Raw genomic sequence first — 22070 nt, 5'->3', positions numbered from 1 at the left:
TGAGCTCCAGGACAGCCAGGGCTACACAGAGAAACCCTGTCTCGAAAAACCAAAAAAATAAAAAAATAAAAAAATAAAAAAAAATAAAAAATAAGTGAATAGAAAGTGTGTTTACTCTTACACAGACAGACATGAGCAGATGGTCCTGTTCATCTGAATCTCTAAAGTTTTCTTTACTGCTCCTAAGCACTCTGGTTACATATTTTCACTCCTGTAATATGAATTAATTCCAGGGGCTGAAGAGAGCTCAGTGGGTAAGAGCACTGACTGCTCTTCTGAAGGTCCTGAGTTCAAATCCCAGCAACCACATGGAGGCTCACAACCATCTGTAATGAGATCTGATGCCCTCTTCTGGAGTGTCTGAAGACAGCTACAGTGTACTTATGTATAATAATAAATAAATCTTTGGGCCAGAGCCAGCAGGGACTGAGAGAACAGGGCTGACCATAGCGTGCAGAGGTCCTAAATTCAATTCCCAGCAACCACATGAAGGCTCACAACTATCTGTACAGCTACAGTGTACTCAAATAAAATACATAAAATAAATAAATAAATCTTAAAAAAAAATAAGTTAATTCCAGTTACCAAAAACCATTGGTCTTCAAATATCATTAGGTCTTCTAAATATCACTACACATACAAGGTACAAGACAGGCAAAGACCTAGGATAAAACAAAACACAAGCCAGCCTTCTGACTCGGATCTTTCTGTGTGACCACACATCTTACTTTTGATCCTTGATCCTTATGTTAGAGTCCCATGCTGGCCAGGGAGCCTGCACTGTTTGTGCACCCTACATTACATAAAGCAAAGTTTTGGTATGATCAGTAAATTCTCTCTTTTGTATTTAATTTCTTAAGAATCTTATGTGAAAACTACAGTGAAACATTTTAAAAACCAAATGGAGAAAATCACCTTAAATTACCAGAAAGATTTAATAATTTTAGGTTAAAGATCTATTCTAGTAAATCTACATAATCATCATATATAGCAAGTTTCTAAGGTTTGAAAAAGTTATTTATTTTTTGAATAAATAACAAGCTTAAAATAAAGGTCACCAAATTGTACACCAAATATAAATGTTATCAGTTATAATACAGTATTTACAGCGAAAGGCTAACTCCTAGGGTCAAAGAACTTTGAATCAAATGAAAGGAGATGATAACATTCTAAAAATGATTCTGAAATAGTTCAAAATCATTTAAACCTTTTCCCAACATTACTTTCAATACTTTAAGGATGAAACAGCATTGTCAACATCAGTGAAAACTCCTACATGTATAAAAGCAACCAAATACTTAAAATTAATAGAATTTGCTTGATACACTGAAATCTTATACAACAAGAAAAATAATAAAAATTAGTTTTGCTCCTTAGGCCAACTAAGTACAGTTCAATCCAGTACAGTAAGGTCAGTATTACACATTGGCTTTATTAGATATCTTCTTAGATCTAAAAAGTAATACAACAAATGGCTCTTATTTTAAATTCTCCTCAAAAATTTGAGTTTCTAAAAAGCAAGTATAAAATAAAATATAACAGGTCTCATGAATTATTTTGAAGATATACTTCAAGACAATGGAAACTGCCAAGTTCCACCCATAAAAGGGGTGTGAAATCTTCTATTTAAAAAGAGGGAATCACACAGTCAAAGACAATGAGGCCCTCACCTCTGAGCCGCTGTTCTGATGCCTGGTGTCTGCGAGTGAGCATGATGGAAGCGCCTCCCATGAACCACAGTTCCAGAACATAATGCTGTAGCTGGTGTGTTTTCACTGCACAGTAAAAAAAGAGAGAGAGACAACAGTTTGAACAGGCAAAAAATTGTATACACATTGACAAAATTATCATCTAAAATCCGAGTGCAAACCCAAATTGTACACTAAAATTAAAAAAAAAAAAAAAAAAGCCCAATTAAGCATCTCCAGTTGTCCCCTAGGAGACTTTCTGATATCTTTTCAAGTATTTCCAAACTCCTCAAGGGAAAAGAATAACTGGGATAGCAGAGTGGAAGTCCAAGGTCTAAAACTTGAATTCTGCTACTAAAGTGAAAGTTGCTTGATGTTTATATATCTTACTTAGCTATCTATATAGAAATAAAGAAGAAACAAAAGAGTAATTTTAAAGTTCATTTATGGGATGTTACTGATATCAATAAATAGCTTAGTCCTAGGATAACAATGATATACTACCATAGCTACTAGGAAGAGAACATTTTATCTGAAGAAAAGGAATAAAATCTTTTAAGAGAAAAACAAGACCCTTGTTGAGATGATCTGAACTAAGATGTGCTAAGTGAGGTGTGAATATCTACGTTATGGGGTTTCAGACTTCTAAAATTGTGACTGATTTTCTACATATGGTAAAGAAAATGCATGAGATGTCCCACACTAAAATCCTGATTCAGGACTGAAGAGATGGCTCAGAGAATAAGTGCTTGAGAACTTGAATTCAGATCCCTAGCATTCTTGTAAAAAGCCAGACTCAAAACTGCGTGTGGACCCCAGCACTGCCAAGGTAAGGACATATAGATCAAAGGGCCTCACTGGTTAAAAGATTTGCTGAAACTGTAAAATGAAGGTTCAGTGAGAAACCATGTCTCAAAAAAAATTAAGGTATAGGCTAGGAATGTTAGCGCCTATTTTTAACCAGCATTCACATATAGACACACTCACACGCACACACAAATAGATGCTTGGCAAAAAAAAATTTTATGATTCAAAGAATCTATGCAACGCACCAACAAATTCGAAAGAAATTTGAATTTGGCCACAAATGTAGTTTAGCTTCTAATGTTAAACTCTCTTTACCTTCTCTATAGTGAAGCATCTACACATCTATCTTTCTATTTTTAAAGACTTTATTCAACTTTTAAATGTACCTCAGTTTCTTATTGTTGCTTAACATGTTAAGTCCAATTGGGTTGCCTTTCAAAGTTTTAAAGCCGTCAGTCTTGTTCCGCCTTACATAAGTCTTCAAGATGAAATCACCAGAACTAGTAGCAACAATTTCAGATCTCCGATTTAACTGCAAAAAGATCCACAGATGTTAAAGAGTCAATATATACCATCATGTGATAATTTACCAACAATTTCTCAAACTCATTAGTTTAAAAAACAAGCCAGTTATGACAGCACATGAGGTGGAGGCAGGCCAGCCCTGGCTACACACTGAAAAAGCCAGTTAGATGGCTAGATAGGCAAAGATACCACCAAGTCCCACAAATGAGAGTTTGGACCCCAAGGCTTAAAATACAAGTTCTTCTCTAACCTACACACGCACACACAAATGTAATCAAACAATTTAAATGTTAATAGAGGAAAATGGTCTCTAACTTCAGCACTCTTCAGACTGGGAAGTAAAGTCAAGATGACTGCCACAAATGTAAGAGCAGCCTGGTCTATACAGTGAGTTCCAGGCCAGGCCAGGCTATTACAGTGAAACTGTCTCAAAGAAAGGAAAAGAGAAATGGGAAGAAGAAAGAAGAGAAGGGAAGGCAGCATAGGGAAGGAAAGGAATGGAAAAGAAAACTGGTACACAGCTACTAGAGACACAGGGAAGGGGATGGTGAGAACAAACCTGAGTAGAAACAGTTTGGTCTTTTTCTTCTAAAGACAGTGAAGTTGTGAAAGGAACAGGGAATATAGTATTTTTCTGTTCATATGAATCTCCTCCAAAATACTTAGAAAATTAAGATAATAGGTCTTGGACTAGTTTTCTCTCTACAAAGCAAAACCAAAACAAAACAATAATAATAAAAAAAAAAAACAACTAAGATTTCCACTGTTTGACAGGCTTGCTGCTATCAATAGAACAGTACTGCAAAATATGTGTCTTTGCCTCAGCATCCAAGTTTCTACATCAATACAAACTGAGGTGATGTCTGCGCCGTCATAGGTACAAACATCATCATAACCACATGACAACAAGAGCCTGGTGAACCCTAACATCTAACCACACTATCTTTGGTACATTCTCTGAACAAGATAGTTTCCAACACTAGGGTCCTCAGTTCTTTTCTTTTAATAGGTCTGAGTGTTTGCCCAAATACATGTTAGGTGGACTGTGTGGGAAACTGGTACCTGAGGCTAGAAGAGGCATTGGATCTCATGGACCTGCAGTTATAGACAGTGAGTTATATGAGCTATTGTGTGGGTGCTTGTGACTGAACTCAGGTCCTCCACAAGAACAGCAAGTACTCTTAACCACCACACTGTCTCTCCAGCTCCAGTTATAACAACACAGCCCCAACTCTAAGTGATAATTTCTTCAAACACACACACACACACACACACACACACACACACACACACACATCTAGTTTACTAGTTTTGTTTATATTATCTATTTACCAATTTCGTGTATGTAGTTCCCTTCTTCAAACAGCAAACAGGCATAGCAAGCAGTTTACACCCATCTTACCTTGGCCTTATCTATTTTAATATCTTCCTCCCTCTTCCTCCTTTAAAAAACATTCCTAGCCCAGCAGTGATGGCACATGCCTTTGATCTCCAGCACTCAGGAGGCAAAGGCTGGCAGATCTGGGTTTGAGGCCAGCCTGGTCTACAGAGTGAGTCCCAGGACAGCCAGGGCTATACAGAGAAACCCTGTTTCAAAAATCCAAATAAACAACTAAACAAACCAAGCCAAACCATCATGGTGTTACTATGGGCTCTAGTCTAGGATTGTAGAGCACGTGCTTGGTATGCACAAAGTCCTGGAGACCCCCAGTTCTGGTCCTCATGTCTGTAGAGCAAACACTTCCCACTAAGACATCTCCCCATCCCCAGAGCTATTTTCTATGTTGCCTTACAAACTCCAAGTGAAAGAAGACTAGAAAACTGTGTATAGTGTACTACCAACCACAGAAGGGAGCAGGGCCTGGAGGACTACTGGGAGGTCTGCCTCTCCTTTTCTGCTTCCTAGCAGCCAGGGGATGAGAGTCTCCATAAGCCAGATGCTTCCACAATGCCATTACAGGCCCAGACAACCATGCACAAAAACAAACGAGCCAAAATAAATCTTTCTCCTTTACTAAGCTTATTTAGCGATTTTTTATACTGATGGGAAGCGTAACTAAGACACATTTGTAGATTTAAAAAAAAAAATCTTAACTATTTGTGTCTGAAGTCAGGAAGGGGAGCACTGGGGGTGAAGGATGCTTACAGTAAAAAATATAAAAATCCTTTAAAAACAACACAGCCCCAACTCTGTAGCCTTGAACTCACCATATAGACCAAGGTGACCTTGAACTTGTGGCAAGCCTCCCTCCATTGACTCTTAAATAATGCCAGGATTACAAGGTACCACACCCAGCCAATTTTTTTAAATAACTTTTTTTGGGTATTACAAAAGAAAAATTAATTTTTAAAGCAACACTTGCCTTTTTTCCTTTTGAGATTTCAGAATCCTCATCTTCTACACTGAGTAGATTTGCCCCACTATACAGAAAATAAAGAAAGAAAACTTAAGCAACAATCACAGTCCAAACTGCTTTATCTTTACAGCTCATCTAACTGAGGGAATTAGCAAATTCTGATGCAGAGGCTCAGGCAGTCGAACAATTTAGGCTTCCCATATAGTAACTATATACATGCTCTCTGTAACACCCTTGCCACAACAGCAGGAAAATAACCATAACATTATACAGGTGGCTGTTTCCCAACACAATCATTAACAAATCTAGGAAATGGGCAAAAACCTAGTGTGCTGACCCCCACCTTAAATGAGCACATGCTCTCCTTTTTCAGGCTACAGACTATACATAGTCTGTATGTTCAGCTGTCCTTTACAGCTGAACAGAGAAGTTACAGAAGCAGAGCACCATCAAGAGAAGGAAAGTTAGCTAAGGAAAACTGAGCGCACGATGTTGCTGCACCAGGACAGTCACAGCATCACCCTTGCAGCTATCAACCCTCCTCCCGAACCTCAGCCACCACGCTGCTGCTACTACAGTAACAGCATGGGCCATCTCAACAGGACCATAACTGAACTGAAAAATGCAGTCTGTACACGAGATGCACAAGATGGCACCTTATAGATCATTTAAAAGATAATCATAGAAACCTTACAGAACAGAAATCAAACTTATCTTTTAGATAATTCCGCTATATGCAAGGCATTTGTAATGAACGACAAGCTATTTATAATAAAAATGTAATGTTTTATTTCATTATTATGTTATATGCCAATAATATTAATATAAAAATTCTTATAAAATGTTATTAAAATGTCTGAAAGGTAAAATCTTTGTCATAATTTCATATTTAGTACCATTTTCAAAACTATATAAATACCAAACTTAAAAAAATAATTTTTAAAAGGGTTAGGTAACATGACCATAAAACACTAATCTTATTGAAATAAATTTATCAGTTCAAACTTTTCTTTCAGATAAAATTACTTAAAATAGTGAATGCAAAATACCTCAAATATTTACCCAACATACTTGAATGATAACTTGTATAAAGATTTCTTTCTAAAAAGCTGGGTGTGATGAAGTAAATCTACAAGTCTAACACTAAAGAGGCTAAGGAGTTTAGCTACAAATTCAGGATGCTCTGAGCTATACAGTAAGTTCCAGGCTAGCCGGGGCTACACAGAGTTAGACTCCCAAAAAACTAGGAAAAAAAACCTTCTAAAAATATATTTATAGGTGCAGTGGCTCACACCTTTAATCCTAGCAATTGGCAGGCAGAAGTCATTGGCAGGCAGAAGTCAACAGACCTCTTGTGAGTTTGAGCCCAGCCTGGTCTGAAGTTCTAAGACAGCTAGAGTTGTTATACTGAGAAACCCTGTCTTGAAAAACCAAAACATAAAAATACACAGTAAAAATTTATTTATTGTCCTGCCAAAATTTTGTATATTTACATGTCTCTGAGGTTGTTTCTTTTGGACAGTAGGAAAAGAAGTAAATAAACTAAGAGCTTAAAAATAATATTGATTATCATATTGTAGGAAAGTACTATTGTAATGTAATTCTTATTACAGGCAATGGATGTATTCTGTGGAAGATCACTTTCCTAGCTAAAGCCCTGAATTTGGCCTACAGTATTTCTAAAAATCCACAATAAAACTCAGTCCTGTGTTGTGAAATTTCACACTGGATCTATTTAAGTACATGAACCGAGTATGACACTGCTTCTACCCCATGGGACAATGCCTACTCATGCTATTTAGACTGGAGCTGCTTTCCCTGGTAGAAATCTGATCCAAGGTCAAAGCAGTGATCATGGGGTTCACAAGTAGAAAACAAAGAAAATAGAAGACTTCATCTTTCATACAAAATCCAGAGGCTTGACAAATTGTGGCTTTTCAAACTGTTTCCAGGAAGGGCTGCCTTTTAAAAAGTGGAAGAGCTTTACCTTAGTTACTTGTCTAGTCATTTTTCAATCATTAGAAAACATTTATTACATACATACATTTTCAAGACTGAGAAATAAGCAAAATTATTTACCAATAAAATATTGCTTCATCTTTTCTTACTGTAAAAATATTATAATATTTTAAAATTCCACAAAATATGAATTGATTTTCTAGTGAAAAGTTTCATTCATAGGAAATATCGGAGGAAGAAATCCTTACTCTTTATCTGCATCTCCTTCACTTTCTTCTTCATGATCAAAGCTCCAGTTATTTTTAAAGCCTCCATCCCTCTTAGATTCTGATCTAGCCAAAGCTGAAATAAAACAAACTGAAATAAGTACTCATTAATGTAACTATTAAATATAAGAAATGTGAGCATTTCCCAAACTCTATTCTAAACTGTTTTAATTTGATGCTTTTCTATTTTTAAAAACTATTTTCTTCAAGAGAAAAAAATAAATTAAAAGCTGGTTTGCACCGGCACACATGCACATGTGTGTCCCCTACAGAAACTTAAGTTGCTAAAACATAAAATGGGGAAGGAGCATACATGTATATATGAACTATGATTTTTAGGTACTAGACCCTCTAATTTAATTTTTTTCCTTCTCATGAGAACTATATTCAGATCACTATACTTGTTAGACTCAACAACCTCTGCGTTTTAACCAAAGAAAAACAAGAATAAGCCCTTGTGTGTTAGCAAGATAGTTAATTTGATAACCAGGATTCCAAAGATGCTCATTAGGAAATACAGAACAAAGAGAGAAGGGAGAAATGAATGGAGTCACATGACAAAAGTCTAATTTCATAGAGCTTGAGCTAAGATTAAGTTCAGGGTCTTAGTGTTACAAGAGGTCAGACTGACCCAAAGGACAGGAAAAAGAACACTATAACTAGTGTTTTAGAAGGTACAGGGTAACTGTGACAGCTTACCCTTGGATCTAAACTTGTCAGCTGAGTACTGGGGACAAAGGGTAGCTATCTACAAGTCTGGTGGGAAAGTGGAGGCTAAACGAGGAAGTGCTTACCCACTATGCTACAGACACTGGCTTCAATCTCCAGCACCTTAAAGACAAACAGGCAAAGTAAAAAAATAAAGTCTATCTACCAGCTGTATCCAGCCACTGGCTACAGCCCAGGATAACCATGAATGTAGCCAAAAATTGTAAACTTACTTAAAACACTAAGATGTTTTTTAAAAAAAGACTTATTTATCATGTATATAGGGTTCCTTTTTTATGTATGCCTGAAGTCATTGGAGGGAACGAGACCTCACTGTAAATGGTTGTGAGCTACCATGTGGTTGCTGGGATTTGAACTCAGGACCTCTGGAAGAGCAGCCAGTGCTCTTAACCTCTGAGCTATCTCTCCAGCCTGAGATCATTTTTGTAAAAAAAAAAAAGTAACTTAATTTCATGGTTCTAAGGATGATCTCTAAAGGCAATAATTTCAGGTTAAATGTCAAAGGGCTAGGATGCATCTAAGTGTTTTTGTCTCTCCAACATTCAGATTTTCCCCCTTCCAACTTAAGGATAAATTATCATAGTTCAAATAAAAGGCAGGCAACCTGTGTGTAAATCTTGGCATCTTCCCAGAGAAGAAAAAACGGAGACAAGGAGGAGGATAAAGCTATGTTGTTTGAGTTAAGTCAGCATGTAGGTCAGCCACGGGACAGAAAAGCAGCTAAGTAGCAGGGAGGCAGGCTTAAGAGAAACAGTAAGAAAAGTATAAAGTCCCAGAAAGAGCCTACTTAGCTCTGGCCAGCATCCAAAACAAAGAGACAGAAAAGAAAAGGTTACACTTTCCTAGTCAAGCCTCAGAAAGGCAGGCCCAGCTGAATCTCCTGAAGGATTGTAGGGACTGTCCCAAATTCAGATTTTTAAAATCCCACTCCCAATCGATTAGTGGTAAGAGAAGGAACTTTGGAGACACAGGGCAGAATCTATAGCAATGGGATCAATCCTATAAAAGACCCAGGGATGTTGTTTTACCCTTTACCAGGACAGACGTAAGTTACTATCTGTGAGAAAGCAGGACGCTTCCAGATATTGATTCTGGAGAGTCTGATTTGACTTTCAGCCTCTAGCACTGAGAAACTCATCTAGAGTTGGGTACAGTGTTGCGTTCCAGTCATCCCAGCACCTGGGAGACACAGAAAAATTCCAAGTTTATGGATAGAGAGAGTTTGAGCCAGTCTTAGCTACATAGTAAAGCGCCCTCCCAACCCCCAAAAGTCAACAAAGACAAACTATGTAATCTGTGAAACTTTAATACAGCACCCCAAATAGACCAAGCAGAGCATTACTAATCACAAACCCTCAACTACTAAGAGGTGAGAGCAGAATTTTCATGATCCAAGGGATACAGGAGTCCATAATTAAAACAGCTTCCTTTTGTGTGACAAAGGGCCATCAGTATTTGAAAGCACTGCAAATTAGACACCCCCAGTATGCGGCCTTCTTTAGAAGCTGGCCTGTCACAAATCTGACTTACTGTGAGCACTAGTTTTAGTTGTCATCCTAATAGAATCTAGACTATTGTGAGAAGAGGTTTTTTGTTTTTGGTTTTTTGGGTTTTTTTTTTTGGTTCTTTTTTTTGTTTTGTTTTTTGTTTTTTGTTTTTGGCTTTTCGAGACAGGGTTTCTCTGTATAGCTCTGGCTGTCCTGGAACTCACTTTGTAGACCAGGTTGGCCTCAAACTCAGAGACCCACCTGCCTCTGCCTCCCCGAGCGTGCGCCACCACTTCCGGCTTGAGAAGAGTTTCGATAAGAGGTTATCTAGATTAGTTGGCCTATGGGAATATCTAGGGAGAATGGCATGATTGTGCTAAATGAGGTGGAGAGGACCCACCCACTCTAGAGGGCACCATATCCGGTTTTGGAGTCCTGTACTATGTAAGGATGGAAAAAACAAACTGAGCATAAGCATTTTCTCTCTGCCCGTAACTGGATGAGAGCAGGTGCTTTAAGTGCCTGCTAGACCTTCTGTCCAAGCACGCCCAGACTGTGACTGTGAGCTAAGTTAACCCCTTTTCTCTCCTAAACTGCTTTTGTCAGCAAGCAAACTAAGCTGGGACACTTAACAAGTACAGAAGAAAAGTGTGCCTCTAGCACCCAGGCTGAAAGCCAAACTAATGTAGAGTCCATGGAAATGAGACACACAGACAGGACAGCAAGGACCTCTGTTCCTTCCGTTCGGTTTCATGAAGGGACCACCCAAAGAAGGCAGCCCGGCAGCACTCAGCCACTGCTGAGAATGCCAGTAAAGACTTCAACAATAAATGCTCAGGTTTTTAAACCCCAGAGACGAGAGAGAACGCTCGGTTGTTAAAAGGACTTGCTGGTCAAGCATGAGGAACAGAATTGGATCCCTGTAACCCCAAACTCATGAGCGGGCAGAAAAAGGAGGGCTGCTGGGGCTCGGTGCCTTCTAAAGTAGCTGAGAAAACGCTGACCCCAGGTTCAGGCAGAGACCTGGTGAACAGTGATTAAGACCTTCAACAACTTTTTCAGAACTAATGCACACACAGGAGCCATGTACAGGCACAATACACACATACAAATGCATAAGTTAGAAAAAATTAAAAACACAAAACTACAGAACTGGTTATATAGAACCTATCAAATAAAGGACACATTTTCCTTAGAAAATTTTTCAAAATCATGTTATGAACATACCAAAAATTTCTTCAGAATAGGCTAGACTTGTTAATTCACCCCCCCAACCCACCCAAATTTAAAGAGAAGAAAGAAAAGCAAAATGAACAAAAAAAATTAGGCAGTGGAGAAACCCAGCACACACTTGCACTCCAGTGCCAAAGGCTACATCATCAATAGTGATGTCTTCTTCAGAGTGTCTCGTCCACCGTGACAGGAAAAGCTCCACAGTTCTCCGCTGCCCTCCCCTAGAACTACTAATGCCAATTTAGCCATCAAGAACAATCAGAGGAGCCTCCAAAGGACACATTCAATAAAAGACCTACTTAGAACTTCTGTCAAAAGAGATTAAGAAACTGTCAAGAGACCTGAGTAAGTAGACATAGTGACACAGGCTGAGGCAGGACAGTCACTGTGAATTTGGGGCCATACAGGTCTACAAAGTCAGTGCTATGCAGTAAGACCTGGAGAGTCAGTCAGTCAGTTTCTTTTTCTTTTCTTTTTTTCTAAATTGGATATTTTCTTTATTTACATTTCAAATGTTATCCATTTTCCTGGTTTCCCCTCCCAAAACTCCCTTCCTCTATCCCCTCCCATCTTCCCCTGCTTACCAACCCACCCACTCCCACTTCCTGGCCCTGGCACTCCCCTACACTATGGCATAGAGCCTTCACAGGACCAAGAGCCTCTCCTCCCATTGATATCTGACTAGGCCATCCTCTGCTACATATGCAGCTGGAGCCATGAGTTCTACCATGTGTACTCTTTGGTTGGTGGTTTAGTCCCTGGGAGTTCTGGGGGTACTGGTTGGTTCATATTGTTGTTCCTCCTATGGAGCTGCAAACCCCTTCAGCTCCTTGGGTCCTTTCTCTAGCTCCTTCATCAAGACCCTGTGCTCAGTCCAATGGATGACTGTGAGCATCCCCTTCTGTACTAGTCAGGCACTGGCAGAGCTTCTCAGGAGACAGCTGTATAAGACTCCTGTCAGCAAGCTCTTGTTGGCATCCACAATAGTGTCTGGGTTTGGTGATTGTATATGGGATGGATCCCCAGGTGGGGCAGTCTCTGGATGGCCATGCCTTCAGTCTCTGCTCTACACTTTGTCTCTGTAAATACTCCCATGGATATTTTGTTTCCCCTTCTAAGAAGGATCAAAGTATCCACATTTGGTCTTCCTTCTTCTTGAGTTTCATGTGGTTTGTGGATTGTATCTTGAGTATTCAGTCAGTCAGTTTCTGTGTCTATCTTTCTCTCCTCCACTATCTTCCTCTTTGTCAGTCTGTCAAGGAAAGGAATATGTGTAAGTTTAAATATGGAGTCAATACTGAAAGGTGACTGGTGGCTGTGAGTGTTCAAAGGAAACCTCTCGCTCAGCATGAGACAACAGGAAAGGCCCAAGTACAATATCTCAGCCACCAAAGTCTCCACATTGTAAATTGTAAAATCTCAAAACTTATCCTATAGCCTGAACTCAAAGCACAGCTCAAAGGATGCCTACCACCTAGGGAAATGTTTTGCTAGAGTCAGCCTGGAAAGCATACAGAGGCTGACATAACTGTGGTCCAAAGGGGCAAGAGGCCATCTGAAGCTGGCAACAGAACTTGACATTGTCCATGTTCCATTCACGCAGTAGTTTTTCAGGCATGCTTTCAAAGAGTCAAGATTGAGTGGGTCATGGAGTCTACCTCCATGGTTCCAGAGAGCCACAAAACCCACACAATGTGAGGGAGCATCAGAGACCTGGCCCCTGGGTGAAGCTGTGAAAGTGATGCCTAGGTTGCAGTGGAGACCAAAGAATATTGCAGATGTCAGGACCATCAAAATCCACTAACCAAAAGCTGCGGGTAAGGAGAAGAGCTGGAATACAGAGGGGTTATGTGCAGGAGATAGGTGGAGATGGGGCTATTCAGAAGCCAGCTGATTCTACCACTAGTTATAGAAGCAGGGCATGGAACTGCAGGATTTGGAGTTTACCCTGCTGGATTTCAGTCTTGCTCTAATCTGACTTTTCCTTGCTATACACCCACATCTCCATTTTGGAATGGGAAGGTTTATTCTATGCCATTCTATGTTGAAAGTATGTAACTTAAAATAAAAACTATATGGGGGCTCACAGATACAGGGTTTGTTACCTGAGTATCAGAAGAGACTTAGTATATACACTATTCTATGGTATTGGGAACTGTTAATGGCTATGGGGGCATTGCACTGTACATCATGAGAGCTATAAGCCTATGGAAGCCTGGGGTAAACTTTTATGATCTGAATGAAAACGTCCCCCATAGGTTCATCTGTTTGCATACTTGATTCCTAGCTCTTTGGCCCTGTTTGGAAAGGTTAAAGAATCATTAGGAGGCAGCATACTGCTGGAGGAAGTGGGTCACTGGGGCAGGTCTTGAGGTTACACAGCCAAGCCCCACTTCCTGCTCTCACTGCTTCCTGAACATGATGAAACCTCCCAGACTGTAAGGCAAAATAAAGCCTTCTTTAAAGTGCTTCTCTCTATTCCCTTCCCTTTCCTCCCCTCCCCACTCTTCTCTCTTTCTTTGACAGGGTCTAGTTGTAGCCTACGCTACTTTCCCTAGGTAGCTGTGAACCATCTTGAACTTTTCTGACCATACCATCTCTACCTCTAGAGTGCTGGAATCACAGATATGCATCAATGTGTACAGCTTCTGTGGTGCTAAGGATGTAACACAATGCTTGCTGCATGCTAAGCAGAAACTTAAAATCCTCAAAAGTCCCTGAGTATTTACATGTCAACATACAGTTATAAATAACACTGAGGGCGTGGTGGCGCACGCCTTTAATCCCAGAACTCGGGAGGCAGAGGCAGGCGGATTTCTGAGTTCGAGGCCAGCCTGGTCTACAAAGAGAGTGCCAGGACATCCAGGGCTACACAGAGAAACCCTGTCTCAAAAAACCAAAAAAAAAAACCAAAAAAACAAAAAAAAAAACAAAAAACACTGATAATTATCAGTGGAAAATTATAGCCACTGTACTCCAGTGAAATTATGGTTTAAAAAGGTTAAGGAAAGATTTCCATTAAACAAAACTATTTAAGAAATTAAACAAAGTTTCTTCCAGTAGTGGGAATCAAACCTATGCCTTATGCACGCTAGGCAAGTATTCTACCACTAAGCTATTCCTCCAGCTCAATGCATACATTTTCTTCGTCTATCTTCTCCACCAAAATGACAATGCTGTAAGGAAGAGATAATAGTGGATAAAAGATGCAACAAAAGTAGCAAAGGGGGACTGGAGAGATTGCTCAATGGTTAAAGAATATTTGCTATTGGCTGCTCTTCTAAAGGATTTGAATTTAGTTCCTAGCACCCACATCAGCTGGCTCATAACCACCAGGAACTTCGGGGGACCCAACTTCCTCTTCTGTTACACACACACACACACACACACTTAAAATTTTTAAAGAAGCAAAAGATAAAATCTTAATGATAGGTAGTGTGGAGGTTTGAATATGCTTGGCCCATGGGAAGTGGCACTATTAGAAGGTGTAGCCTTGTTGAAAGAAGTCTATCACAGTGGGAGTGGGTTTTGATATCAAGCTTCGCTGGGGGCTGAAGAGAAAGCCTCCTCCTAGCTGCCTTCTGATCAAGATGCAGAACACTCAGCAACTCCAACACCGTGACATTTGCCTGGATGCTGCCATGCTTCCTCCCATGACGATAACGGACTAAACCACTGAAACTGTAAGCCAGCCCCAATTAAAAATTGTCCTTCAGAAGAGTTGCCTTGGTCATGGTGTCCCTGCACAGCAACAGAAACCCTAAGACAGGTAGGAAGTCATTTAGTTGAATCTGAAAGAGGGCAAGGGAGGTATATGGGATAGTTTGGAGGGGGAAATGATGTGATTATATTATAATCTCAAAAAATAAAAAATTTATTAAAACTAATTGTTTTAATGGGTTATCTTCCGTCTAAAAAATCCAAACAGGCCGGGCAGTGGTAGTGCATGCCTTTAATCCCAGCACTCGGGAGGCAGAGGCAGGAGGGTTTCTGAGTTTGAGACCAGCCTGGTCTACAGAGTGAGTTCCAGGACAGCCAGGGCTACACAGAGAAACTCTGTCTCGAAAAAACAAACAAAAACACAAAATTCAACCAAAGGCTACTCTCCAGAATATAGGATCCATACAGAATAACAGATACATAAGCATACAGAATACAGATATAAGGGTCTGGAGAAATGGCTGGGTGATTAAGTGCAGGTTTGGTTCCCAAAACCCACATAGGTCAGCTCACAAGCACCTGAACTCCAACTGTAGAGGACACAATCCCTCTGGCTTCCACGAGCTCCTACACTCACGTGACCATACCCATCACCACAGACAGACAAAGGCAGTTACACTAATAAAATTAAACAGATGAATCTTAAGAACACAGCTTGTTTTCATTAGCTTTCTGTTGCTGTGATAAACATTACCAAAAGCAATTGGGAAAAGAAATGGCTTACAGGTTATAGTTTATCACTGAAGGAAAGCCAAGGCAGAAATTTGAGGCAGGAAACTGAAGCAGCAACCAAGAAGGAATGCTGCATACTGGCTTGCTCTTCATGGCTTGTTCAGCTTGCTCTCTGATACAATACAGTCCTACCTACCTACCAATGCACTTCCCACAATGGGTTGGCCTCTCCTCCATCAACCTGCTATTAAGAAAATGCCCCAAAGACATCCTCACAAGCTAATCTAATGGAGACAATTCTTCATCTAAGGTTTCCTTTTCCCAGATATATCAAGTATACAAACTAGAGCTAACTATGACAATCACCTAGCACTAGGTTAGAACTCAGTAAGTAATTTTGAACTTTGAATAAACAATTTTTATGCAACAATAAAAATATTCAGGAATAAAGTACTATAATTTTAAGTTACATGTGACAATCTGAGGGCACAAATAAGAGGATGATATCTAGAAAAAAACAAAACCTGCAGGCAGGATTTTGAATATCAATTTGGACAGTGAAACTAAATTTGCTCACATGGGGTCTAGTCATTCCACTGAGCATACAATAGGTCAGGTGAGGGAAACTAATGCTACTGAACCTAGCTTGTTTTTTATTATAAAACACATAAGCTTCTAGGTATGGTAGCACACACTTTCAGTCCCAGCACTCAGGAGGAGGTGGAGACAGGTGGATCTCTGTGAGTTCCAGGCTGGCCACAGCTATACAGTAAAACCCCACCTCCAAACAAAACAAAACAAAAAACAAACAACCCAGAAAAGAAGAAATAGAAAACAGAAGAGTTACATACATGTAGATATAGTTTATATGAGAATGCATATCTATATATGTGTGTAATCACAGCTCAGTGATAGATGCATAAAAAAAGAAATGTGTACCAGGTTCAAGGACACAAACATGTAATCCAGAAGCCAGGAAACTGAAGCAAGAGAACTGTCATGAGTTCAAAACCAGCCTAAGCTATACAGAAAGTATCTGGCCAGGCAGGACTACACACACAGCAAGATCCTGACTAGGGTGGGAGTGATGAAAATGTCAGATAATGGCGACCTGGAGTCGCTGTGTTGCTCTTTCTCAGAACTGTCAAGATTCCTAAAGGCAGTTTCTGTGGAGCTCCTGGCTCCCCATGCAAGTCTAAGCCCACTCTTTAGAAGTAACCACTCAAAGATGCCTAGAGACTGCATGGAGAGGGAGGGGGGCAGACAGACAGATACATGAATAAAGCCAACCTGGGAGCAGAGTACCCAAACCAGGGCACATCAGCCCACAATTGTTTCATGCCCCGCCCCCCAATATCACCCAGCTAAACGTTCTCAATTCCCAGATCTATGTAAATGTTTATTTTTTGATAAAGAAAATAGAGCAATACTTTAGTCTGTGAACACATTCATGAAACTAAAATTACATTTCTCTATAACCACAAAATACCCAAGATTCTCTCCCTCATATAACCCAGTTACTGTTCACGTTCTTTGCCTGGTTTTAGAAAATCCTCTACCAGTTCTTGATCAAAGTAAATCTAATGACTTGATGTGCTGCTTTGTTTTATCTTCCCACCTACTCTACCGACCCCAGGGCTTATGCTAGAACACAGGCGCTCATAAATGCATGCGGGCAAACACTCTATCACTGAACTACACCCCTAACCCGGTTTTTGTTTTTGTTTTTTATATTTCATCAACTGTTCTGAATTTGGGAACTTATATTTCATGAAATATGTCCCTAGCAAGTTTGAGATAAGTAGTAGTCTTCACTTACCCACAACGTTCCAAGAGGCCAGTGGACATAGCCCTGTAATTTAATGCTTTTTCTAAGTTGATTACATATAATAATATATGTAATCATTCATATGTGTGTGTGTGTGTGTATGTGTGTGTGTGTATCACTGTGGCTATAACATTTACAGTTTTATATTGCCAACAAATCTGTCTTCAGATTTTTGATTCTTACTATAGATTGTGGCAAGCTCGGCACATGACTATTTTTCTCTTTATAACTAAAGAATTCTGACCTTTTCTCTTATTATAGCAAACTCAGATCAACAGCATCACCACTCTTGAACCTTGGGGTCATTATTGAATAAAACTGCACAAGAAATGTTAAAAACACAGCAATCACTCTCATAATCAAGGCAAGTGACTAGTAAGAAAGTCAAATAAAAAGCCAGGAACAACTGGGCTTGGGGACATACAGAATGACTCCATCTCAATTGGGGAGGGGAGAACACAAGGCTAGATAGAGAAGGTGTCTGCCAAGAGTATACCTGACAACTGAGAATGGAGTGCAATTTAAAACCATGACTTGGTTATTGTTGGGATTTTTCCATTTGATGTTTTTTCAGACTGTGATTGACCATGGGCAACTGAAACCAAGGAAAAGGAAACCGTGGATACGAGGAGACCACTGCACTATGACTTTGTCCGACAACTGGAAAAACTACTAGGGGAAAGAGAGAGTTGTGTAGAAGCAAACAGCTGCAGCATCCTGACACTCTTACCACTGAGTGAGGTCCCTCTTGTGTCCTTAAGTTTAGGTCCTTCCAAAGCTTAGCCTCCCCTTCTGCCCTCCCACAATACTGCCTTATCAATGGACAATGCCTATAACTCCCTGTTTCCTTCTCTTCTATAGTACCCCTCCTCCTTTTGGAGGGTTGTAGAAAAAAAAAAAAAAGGGAAAATACGGAACAATGCAGAGAGGACAAAAGAAAAGTGCTGAAGAAAGCTGTGACAATCAATTAAGTCCCAAGCTCCAATTCCAATCTCCCTAATGGCTTGCTCTGAGTCAGAGAACCAGAATATCTGGAGTTCCTCAAATGTTCAACGTATTTTGTAATGGCAAAAAGAAAAATCAATTTACAGATTACAAGGCACAAAGAAATCATAACTTTCTTTTCTAATCTTTCTCACTATACCAATCAATCTATAATGTCAAGATCAGCAACTAAAATTTTTAAAAAACTAAAAACAAGACAAACAAAAATCCCTAATGTCCAAATGTATGAGATAGAGTGATGAAAGATAAGCATGGGAATTTTTTCTACTAGTTAAGAAAATAGCAGGGCAGTAGTGGCGCATGCCTTTAATCTCTGCAAGGAGGCAGAGGCAGGCGAATTTCTGAGTTCAAAGCCAGCCTGCTCTACAGAGTGAGTTCCAGGACAGCCAGGGCTACACAGAGAAACCCTGTCTCAAAAAAACAAAAAACAAAAAAGAAAGAAAGAAAAAATAGCATTAACTAACACGTGGTGCTTATTAAATTAGTGAGTTTGTTTTACATGTGTATATATATATATATATATATATTCCTATTACTCACAGTAATCTTATGAGGTAATTGCTATAGTGGGTAACTATCCTCTATCCTCCCAAGTGTAAAAGGTATGATGGCTAGACTGAAGTCTCAGTTACTTTTTCAGTGCTATGACAAAACACCATTATCAAGGCAATATATACAAGAAACTGTTTAATTGACCTTATAATCTCAGAGGGGTACAGTTCATGATAGAGCAAAAGAATGGGGGCAGATGAGAAAAGAGCTCACATCTTGATCCATAATCAGGAAACAGAGAGGGCACACTGTGAATGGCTTTAAGTCTTTTGAAACTTCAAACTGTGTCCCAAAGCCACACCTCCTAAACCTTCCCAATCAGTTCTACCAATTGGAGAACAAATATTCAAACATGAGCTATGATGTTCATTTTCATTAAAATCACCACAACTAGTAATAAAACCTTTAGAAGGTAGGCCTCATAGTGATAACCCATGGGGGGGGGGGTATCAGACCACTTCCCTCTTCCCTCATTTTTCGTGTCTCAGCAGTCATGGAGTAGCATTCTTTCCCAAGCGCTCCTATCACAATAAACAGCTTCACCAGAAACCTAAAACTACAGACCAATGTTGGTGTATGCTATGTGCAATTTTGTCTGTCATTCCTTATTTACCTGCTTTGGTTGGCTAATAGAAAATATGATGGCCAATTAGCTGGGCAGGAAGTGGAAGACGGCACTTCCTGGGAGGGAGAAAAGTACCCTGGGAAGGACGAGAAAAGCCTTTTTGCTAGGAGCTATGAGAGGAGACCCATGTGACCACAGGCCTGGAAGGTATGGCTAGCTAGCCACATGGCTGGATGGGGCTAGGTGGTCAAGTTAACTTAGATGAAAGCCTGCCCAGCTAAGGCCTAAGCTTTTAAATACTAAAAGGTCTCTGTATGGTTATTTGGGAAAAATCTGGTTAAGGAATAATCGCCATATTAATAATCATTTTAGTCTACAGACCAACTAACCATGTGCTGAAAACTCCAAAATTCCCAAACAAACCTTTCTCTTTTTAAGTTGATTTTCATAGTAGTTTGTGGCTCTGGCAGATAGCTCACTAGCTTACTAACACAACAGTTATCCTTGTTTTACAACTGAGAAAAAAAAAAAAAAAGCTAAGACAAGATAAATTGTTAAATAATATAGCCATGGGTAAGTTCCCAGCATTCTGACTGCCAAGTTTATATTCTAAATTCATTTCTAATTAAAATCTTTTTTAGGGGCTGGAGAGAGAGAAGTCAGCCATTAAAAGCACTGTCTGCTTTTCCAGAGGTCTTGAGTTCAATTCCCAGCAACCACATGATGGCTCACAAACATCTATATTAGGATCTGTTGCCCTCTACTGGCATGTAGGCATGCAGATACAGCACTCATATACATAAAATAAATAAATAAAGGCATTAGGATGCAATTCCTAAAAGGAAATCAATGAAAACCTTTGACCAGGCTTGCAGGCTCATGCCTTTGATCCCAGCAATACAGGCTGAGATCGGTGACATAAAATGCCCACCTTCTAGAAAGAAGGGTTGGGCTGACTTCTATGTCAGCCTAGGCTCCTTACTGAGATCTCCCACCCCAAAACACAGAAAGCAAACAAACAACAAAGAAAACTGAGACTAAACAAAGAACCATGGGATTTGTTTCTGAGTAAAGCTACAGGCCTCACACACACTCCATGGAAAAACTGTGAGTTCAATAGACAGTAATAAAAAATGTATTGTCTCTGTGAAACTGAAAAATTGCCTGGGTTCTAAACTAAATTCATATATAAATGTATGACTAAGCATAATGGAGAGACATTCTGCCGGTTTAGAAGACAACAAGGGGAGGGAAGGGGGACAAGGGCAGGGAGCCTGACCACCTTAGCTCAGTCTCCAGGACCCTCATGGTAAGGACAGACCCAACTCCCTCCCACCAAGCTGTCCTCTGACTATACACTAAATCAATGCAACTAAACATTCAGAAAATAAGAGCAGTCTTTCATCACCATGTGTTTCAACCTAGGTGTGTTGAACTTAAGGTGCGAACACTGCCACACCCTAGAAAGGGAGAGCTAGACACAGTACACTCCAGCAGGGGGATGGCTGAAAGTTCCAAAGGAAATGAAAGGCAGAAATGGTACTTCAAGAAATTGGTAAAATGGCTGGGTAATGTGCTGCAGCAAAAGCACAAAGCCCAGAGTTCAGATGTCTCTCCTGCATAAAATGCCAAGTGCAGGACAGGACACAGCTCAGTTGGTAGAGTGCTTAGTCAGCATGGAGGAAGTGCTGGGTTTGAGCCCTAACAAGGCCAGCCTGGTCTACAGAGCTAGTTTCAGAACAGCCAGGATTATGCAAAGAAACCTATTTCAAACAGAAGAAAAAGAAAAAAAAAAAGCATTCTTTTCAAGTACATACATTCTCCAAGACAGAATATATTATGGGAGATAAAATATGTCTCAAGAATGTTTTAATTGAAATTATGTAAAGGATGTTCTACAGCTACAAATCAATTAAATTAGAAATCAGTAGTGCTGTGTGTAACAGCACATGCTTATATGCTCATCACTGGGAGGGAGAAACAGGAGGATCCCAGAGGGGATTTGCTAAGTCAGCCAGTCTAGCCGAATCACAAGCTCCAAGTTCAGTGAGAGATTCTGTATTTTACAAACAAACAAACTAGATGCAGTTTTTCCAAGATACAGCTTCCTAAGTATGGTCCAGGAAGGCACTGCCGCTAGCACTTAATAAACATTACTGCCACCTTACAAGAGATTATGAAGACCTCTCTCTTCCATGATGGCTTAGCATGTGGAATTCATGAAGCTGCCAAGGCCTTGGACAAGCCCCAAGCCTACCTTTGTGTACTGACATCCAACTGTGATAAGCCTATGTATGTCAAGTTAGTGGGAGCACTTTGTGCTAAGAATTAAACCAACCTAATTAAGGTTGATGACAAGAAATGGATAATGGTTGGAAACAGTTGTGCAATGGCTAAGGACCATAGCAAAGAATCTAGGCTAAAGATAGCAAAGTGTACTTTAAATGAAATAAATGAACAAATAAGACATTTGGCTCATTAAAATCAATAAATAAGGTGGAGGGATGGAGAGACGGCTCAGTGGATAAAGCACTTCATGGGTCAGCATGAGAAACTATTCCGATTTCCAGCACCACAAAAAGCCAGTGCTGTACTATCCAGTGTACTATATATCCAGTGTACTATACCAGTGCTGTACTATCCAGTGTACTATATATCCAGTGTACTATATATCCAG

General features: G+C 39.8%; 1 protein-coding gene across 3 annotated transcripts in view; it reads right to left on the bottom strand.

Annotated features, from left to right (window-relative positions):
• Positions 1–22070, bottom strand: part of Senp6 (SUMO specific peptidase 6) — an 80795-nt gene that overhangs the window by 51304 nt on the left and 7421 nt on the right. For 2 of the 3 annotated variants that reach the window (XM_021172244.2, XM_021172245.2), the window contains exons 2-5: positions 7585–7678; positions 5384–5441; positions 2882–3027; positions 1671–1775 (exon numbers count right to left, since the gene is read on the bottom strand). In XM_021172244.2, coding sequence (XP_021027903.1) covers positions 1671–1775; positions 2882–3027; positions 5384–5441; positions 7585–7678 — 403 coding nt within the window. The remainder of the gene's footprint in view (positions 1–1670; positions 1776–2881; positions 3028–5383; positions 5442–7584; positions 7679–22070) is intronic. The other variant, XM_029481180.1, reaches the window with a different exon arrangement.

The sequence above is a fragment of the Mus caroli genome, chromosome 9 (assembly GCF_900094665.2).
Source record: "Mus caroli chromosome 9, CAROLI_EIJ_v1.1, whole genome shotgun sequence".
In the NCBI taxonomy this organism is placed as follows: Eukaryota; Metazoa; Chordata; class Mammalia; order Rodentia; family Muridae; genus Mus; species Mus caroli.
This window is presented reverse-complemented; position numbering and strand designations above follow the sequence as displayed.